We start from the raw sequence: 6229 nt of genomic DNA, 5'->3' as shown, positions 1-6229 counted from the left end.
TGAAAACACCCCTCCGCTGCCGGACCTGGGGAGGTCACACCACAGCTGTTGGCTCAGCAAGCTCGTGAGATGCCACCTTGGTGCTGACGTCCGTCCCGTGGAGACAAGGTGCCCCAGGTCCTCTGTCACATTGAGCCCCCCCATCATTTCTCACTCCTCCGCAGAGCGAGTTTCGGCTGGGCGTGCGGTTTTACACGGAGGAGCAGCCAGCTGCCGCCATCCTGCACCTGGAGAAGGCGCTGGAGGAGTATTTTGTTGCGGACGCTGAGTGCCGTGCGCTCTGTGAGGGACCCTATGACTATGAGGGCTACAACTACCTGGAGTACAACGCAGACCTTTTCCAGGCCATCACAGGTGGGAGCCGCGTGTGCTGCATCCCATCCCAAGAGCTGGGGACAATCCTGGGGGGTGCTGGTCCCCGAAGAGGTCCCCAAAGGCCCGGGGGTGATGGGTCCCCAAAGAGGGCAAACCCCATCCTAGGTTTCGCTAGGAGGAGCGTGGCCTAAGTAAGGAGTAAGTGGCAGGAGGTGTTTGCCTGCGCTTAGCACTGGGGCTGATGCCCAGGAGCCCCCCAAATTCCAGAGGGATGTGGAGAAACAGGAGAGGGACCAGCAGAGGATCATCAGGATGCAGGGGTGGGAAGCTGAGGATGGTCACTCCTTCCCCAGGGAGCAGCAGAGCCCTGGTCGCACAGAGGTGGGCAACCACCATTCTTGTGGGTTTCCACCACCAAAAAACTATCAACAGCCCTGCTGTGAACAGGAGGGTGGAGACCCCCAAGGTCCTGTCTTACCACTCCTTGGATGACCATGTGCAGTGACACTGGGTTTTTCTCCACCAGATCACTACATGCAGGTGCTAAGCTGCAAGCAGGGCTGCGTGACGGAGCTGGCCTCCCAGCCTGGCCGGGAGAAGCCCTTGGAGGATTTTCTGCCCTCGCACTTCAACTACCTGCAGTTTGCCTACTACAACAGTAAGCAGCTCGTTGCTCCATCCTCCAATGGCCTTTGACGCTGGCCATTGTGCTCTGCACAGGCCCTTCTTCATGGGCAGAAATCATAGACTCACAGAATGGTTTGGGCTGGGAAGGGACCTTCAAAGATCGTCTGGTCCAACCCAAGATGCGGGGACATTTTGCACTAGATCAGGTTGCTCAAAGCCCCATCCAGCGTGACCTTGAAAGCTTCCAGTGATGGGGCAGCCACAACTCTGGGCAACCTGCTCCAGTGTCTCACCACCCTCATAAAAAATTTCCTCCTTATGGCCAACCTAAACCTACCCTCTTTCCATTTAAAACAGTTGCCCCTTGTCCTGTCACTACAAGCCTTGGTAAAAGTTGTCTCCATCTTCTTATAAGCTCACTTTCTATATGGAAAGGCTGCAAGAAGGTCTTCGTGGAGCCTTCTTGTCTCCAGGCTCAACAACCCCAACTCTCTCAGCCTTTTTTCATAGAGGTGTTCCAGCCTTCTGACCATTTTCGTGGCCCTCTTCTGGACCCGCTCTAACAGATCCATATCCTTCTTGTGCTGTGGACCCCAGAGCTGGACGCAGTGCTCCAAGTGGGATCCCATGAGAGCAGAGTAAAGGAGCAGAATCACCTCCCTCAACCTGCTGGCCAAGCTTCTTGTGATGCAGCCCAGGATACTCTTGGCTTTTTAGGCTGCAAGCGCACATTGCCAGCTCATGTCCAATTTTTTGTCCACCAGTATCTCCAAGTCCTTCTCCATAGGGCTGCTTTAAACCCATCCATTCCCCAGTCTTTACTGATACCAGTAGAGGACCTTCCATTTGACCTTCTTCATGAGGTTCACACAGCCCCACTCCTCCAGCCTGAAATGTGGCACAAGAGAGCTGGATCTTCCCTTGCCTGGTTGCAAGAACCCTCCATGTCACTTTAGATGCTTGATTCCTGGGCAGCTTTGATTTCCAAGTGAAATAACAGCCTAGAGGAGCATTTTTTTTCCTCCTGCCAGCTATCCACCTCTTGTTCCAAACCACAGAGGCACCCTCCCTCTCCAGAACAGTCAGTTACAACCCAGGCAAATATATGCCCCCTTTTTTTTTTTTTAATTCACCTCCTTAGAAAAATCTAAACTGTTTCTGTGCAAATTTCTCCAAAAGGAGGGGGAAAAAAAATGAAGTCAAAGAAGATTGAAAGGCTGCAATCCTGTAGATTCCTGCAGAAAGTGGGTCATGGTGCCTAAGTAGTTGAAAACTGCAGGTTAGCCTGGAAATGGTTGCGTCTTGCTGCCTGGAAATAGGCTTCAAGGTGTTTTCCAAGCAAGAAAACTACCCAAGCAGTGGCCCTGATTTCTGGTGAGGTGATTTCTGGAGGCAGAAGAGCGCCTTGGACTCTTAATTTTGCTTTCATGGCAGGAGTAATCTTTGCTCCAGGGTATCTGCCCTACTTGGGAGACCCTTTGGAGAACAACAAGGACTTTCTCTCTTGTTTCTCCTCCATATCCATGTTTGCTCTGTCTCTGATCCTCTTGGACCTGCCATAACAGCCCCATTTCTCTTTGCAGACGGAAATTACGAAAAAGCCATTGAATGTGCCAAGACCTATTTGCTTTTCTTCCCAAATGATGAGGTGATGAACCAGAATTTGGCCTATTATACCGCTGTCCTGGGGGAAAACCTGGCAGGACCCATCCAACCCCGAGAGGTGAGCGACGAGCTGGGATGAGCCATTGCAGGGACATCTTCTCCCCTCTTAGGGCTCGTAAACTTTGCAGAGGTTTTGGGGTCTGCTCTGGTCCTTCAGTGGCAAGGCGGAGAGGAGTGGATGGATGCAAGACCCAACAACCTGGAAAACAGCTGAGAGACTGAAAAACATGACTGACAAAATATCTTTGGCCAAGTGAAGGCTTGATGACTTGCACAAATGGACCAGCTCTTGTGAGAGAGGTCTGCAAGAGGCAAACGGACAGACTTTTTAGGAGGATCTGAGCCCACCTCTGCTACAGACTTCCACAACTGAATTGAAATTGCTTAAAAATGAGAGAATTTGGCTTCAAAATAGCTGGATCCGGATGCTCAGATGCTGCCTGGGAGGTAGTAGGCAGGGATGGAGGTCTTTGCCCCATGTCAGGGGGAGCAGGGAAGGGAATCTGCTTCCAAAGAGCTTCCTGCAGGATGAACGTGTCTGTGCCTCTGCCTCCCCCGTCCTCGCCCCAGGGCTCATCCACACGGGACAGGGAAGTTCATGCACAATGGGGAAAGCCACTTGCTTCCTGGCTGCCAGAGGGACCGGGAAACAAGGGCTGAGGGTCTGGAGCAAGGACCAGAATGATGTAAACCCAGCACCCTCCGGCCCTCGCTCGGGGTCTTTCCAGAGCCCTCGTGCCGTGTCCTCACCTGTCCCTCTGCCCCTTGCCACAGGAGATCCAGGCGTACCACCAGCGAAGCCTGATGGAGAAGGAGCTGCTCTTCTTCAGCTATGATGTCTTTGGCATCCCCTTCGTGGACCCGGTGAGTGGTGCTGGGCCAGGCTGGGCGCAGTGGCCAGATGGGAAGGGGACAAGGGGTCTGTGTCCCAGACAGATCGTCGTCCAGCTTCTGATGTTGCTCTTCTGACTGCAGGACACATGGACTCCTGAAGAGGTGATACCAAAAAGGCTGCGGGAGAAACAAAAGTGAGTACTCTCCCAGGCTGATGGCCAAGCCTACACAACGGTGGGACTGATGGGACATACCTCTCTTCCTCCGTGGGGTTTGGGCCAAAGGCTGTGGCCATGGAGCTGCTGCCAGGGAGGTTTTTTTGGTGTTGGGGCTGGAAGAGGCTGCTGGAGGGCAGAACTTTGCTCCCTATCAGCCCTTGGGGCGATGGGGATGGGTAGGTCATCGCAAGCAGCTCAGGGTGAGGGATGCATTGAGATGACTCTCTCCAGCCTTGGGCTTTGTCACTGGCCCTTGGAGACAACTTGTCCTGCCCTTGTCCTGGTGCCCCTCATTCCCGACATGGGGACAGTGGGGTAGTGGAGCTGATGGCTGCCGCGTGCCCAGGGTGGAGCGGGAGACAGCAGCACGCATCTCAGAGGAGATCGGCAACCTCATGAAGGAGATCGAGACACTGGTGGAGGAGAAGGCCAAGGAGTCTGCCGATATGAGCAAGTTCATCCGAGAAGGTGCGGAGGGCCAGGAGGGGAAGTGGGATGGGGACCTCCATGTCCCCTGCTGCCAGCTCACTGTCCCTCCACATGGATGGTGGCAGGAGCAGCTGGCAGGACCATAGCTTCTCCCAGGGTTGGTGGCACCCATCCCTGTGTCCTTCTGATCCCGTTTGTGCCACAGGTGGCCCCTTGGTGTATGAAGGAGCCAGTGTCACCATGAACTCCAAGACCCTGAACGGCTCCCAGCGCGTTGTGGTGGACGGAGTCCTTTCTGCTGAGGAGTGCCGGGAGCTGCAGAGACTCACCAACGTGCGTGTGGGGACAGGAGGAGTGGGCAGGGAGGGAGCAGCAGATGAAGGGTCCCATCCTGCGGTTCAGAAGTCAGACCGATAATGCTGATTGGGTTTTGCAGGCAGCTGCCTCGGCCGGGGACGGTTATCGTGGGAAGACATCTCCTCACACCCCCAGTGAGACCTTCTATGGCGTGACTGTCCTCAAGGCCCTCAAGGTTGGCATGGTTGCAGGGCGGGGAACAGGCTGTGGAGACACGGCGGGGGCAGGTTGAAGGCAGGCAGCTGCCCGTGCTTGCCCAGGGCGCCTGGGGCTGAGCCTGTGTCCTGTCCATGCCCCGCAGCTGGGCCAGGAGGGCAAGGTGCCCCTGCAGAGCGCCTACCTCTACTACAACGTGACAGAGAAGGTGCGGCACATGATGGAGTCCTACTTCCGCCTGGAGGTCCCGCTCCACTTCTCCTATTCCCACCTGGTGTGCCGCACGGCCATCGACGGTGAGCATGGCCTCAGAGGAGCACAACCCGAGGAGAAGCAAGTCTCCTTCAGTCTCTTGTCCTGTCTGGGTCCCCTCCAACAGCTGGGGTGGTCCGGTCTTGGACCTTTCCTTGGAGACCTCCTTGCTGCTCCCTAACTTGCTCCTTTTCCCAAAAGGAAGGTGTGGGGAGCTTGTCCCTAAGCCCAGTTTGGGAAGATGAGCAGCTCTGTTGATTGCCTCCCGCGGGGCAGGTGGCTTCATGCCATGCAGGATTTCAGCACTCGGAGGCATTTGGGATCGGGTGCTGGGAGGGGCTGTGTCTGGAGGGCCATGGAGATGCCAAGGGACAAGCGAGTGGAAGGGCTTTAGGCTACAGCTCCAAGCACGTGACACTTGGGGACAGACCCTGGTCCTGCAGGGACAAAGGGTCCTGCTGTGCCAGCTCTTGTTCCACCCTAGAGAAGCAAGAAGGCCGGAGTGACAACAGTCATGAGGTGCACGTGGACAACTGCATCCTCAACGCAGAGGCCCTGGTGTGTGTGAAGGAACCTCCAGCCTACACCTTCCGGGATTACAGGTATTGGTGGTGTCTATCAGCCAGAGCTTCCCCACCGAATGGCACCGCTGCTTGGTGGCACCTGGGTCGGGAGGAGCAGGGTGGGAGGACAACGCAGCCTAGGCTCTCCTGCTTCTGGCTCTTACCGTGGTGTTGGGGGAGCTCCAGACTCACCTGCATGCTGGAGCTGTGGTGATGGTTGTCACCTCTGCTTGTCCCCTGCGTGCTTTATAGTGCCATCCTCTACCTCAACGGAGACTTTGAAGGAGGAACTTTCTACTTCACTGAGCTGGATGCCAAGACTGAGACTGTAAGTAGCTGAGCTCCTTGAGGATCCACATGCCGCACCAAACCCAGCTCCTGCCTCTTGGCCCCATCCCCTGTGCCACCACGAGGGATGAAGTTGGGTTGAGGAGGACCAACTCGTCCCCTCGCCCACTGAGTGCATGCTGACCCGGTCTCCCATTGCAGGCAGAGGTTCAGCCACAGTGCGGCCGTGCTGTGGGCTTCTCCTCTGGTTCGGAGAACCCCCACGGGGTGAAAGCCGTGACCAAGGGCCAACGCTGCGCCATCGCCCTCTGGTTCACCCTGGACCCTCGGCACAGCGAGCGGGTAAGCTCCCACCCTGGCAGCAGGTAGGTTTTTTTTGAGGATGATGGCCATGCTCATCCCCGTGGGTCTGCCCCACAGGAACGCGTGCAGGCGGATGACCTGGTGAAGATGCTTTTCGGCGCAGAAGAGGGGGATTTGCTGCGGGAGACGGAGCTGGAGCAGGAGCCACACGCCACAGTTGTG

At 56.1% G+C, this 6229-nt stretch overlaps 1 protein-coding gene across 1 annotated transcript; it reads left to right on the top strand.

The window, feature by feature from the left end:
• Positions 1-164: 164 nt before the first annotated feature.
• On the top strand, positions 165-6226 carry LEPRE1 (leucine proline-enriched proteoglycan (leprecan) 1; the record flags this gene model as incomplete). Its single annotated transcript, XM_010286802.1, has 13 exons — positions 165-354; positions 842-973; positions 2526-2665; positions 3382-3471; positions 3583-3635; positions 4006-4127; positions 4294-4421; positions 4525-4620; positions 4747-4897; positions 5338-5455; positions 5669-5744; positions 5906-6046; positions 6125-6226. Coding segments are annotated over 13 exons (1539 nt in total), but the record flags the coding sequence as incomplete, so codon positions are not given.
• Positions 6227-6229: the final 3 nt, after the last annotated feature.

The sequence above is a fragment of the Phaethon lepturus genome, unplaced genomic scaffold, assembly GCF_000687285.1.
Source record: "Phaethon lepturus isolate BGI_N335 unplaced genomic scaffold, ASM68728v1 scaffold12915, whole genome shotgun sequence".
Classification (NCBI taxonomy): domain Eukaryota; kingdom Metazoa; phylum Chordata; class Aves; order Phaethontiformes; family Phaethontidae; genus Phaethon; species Phaethon lepturus.
The sequence above is the reverse complement of the archived record's forward strand: the minus strand, read 5'-3'. Positions and strand labels throughout refer to the sequence as shown.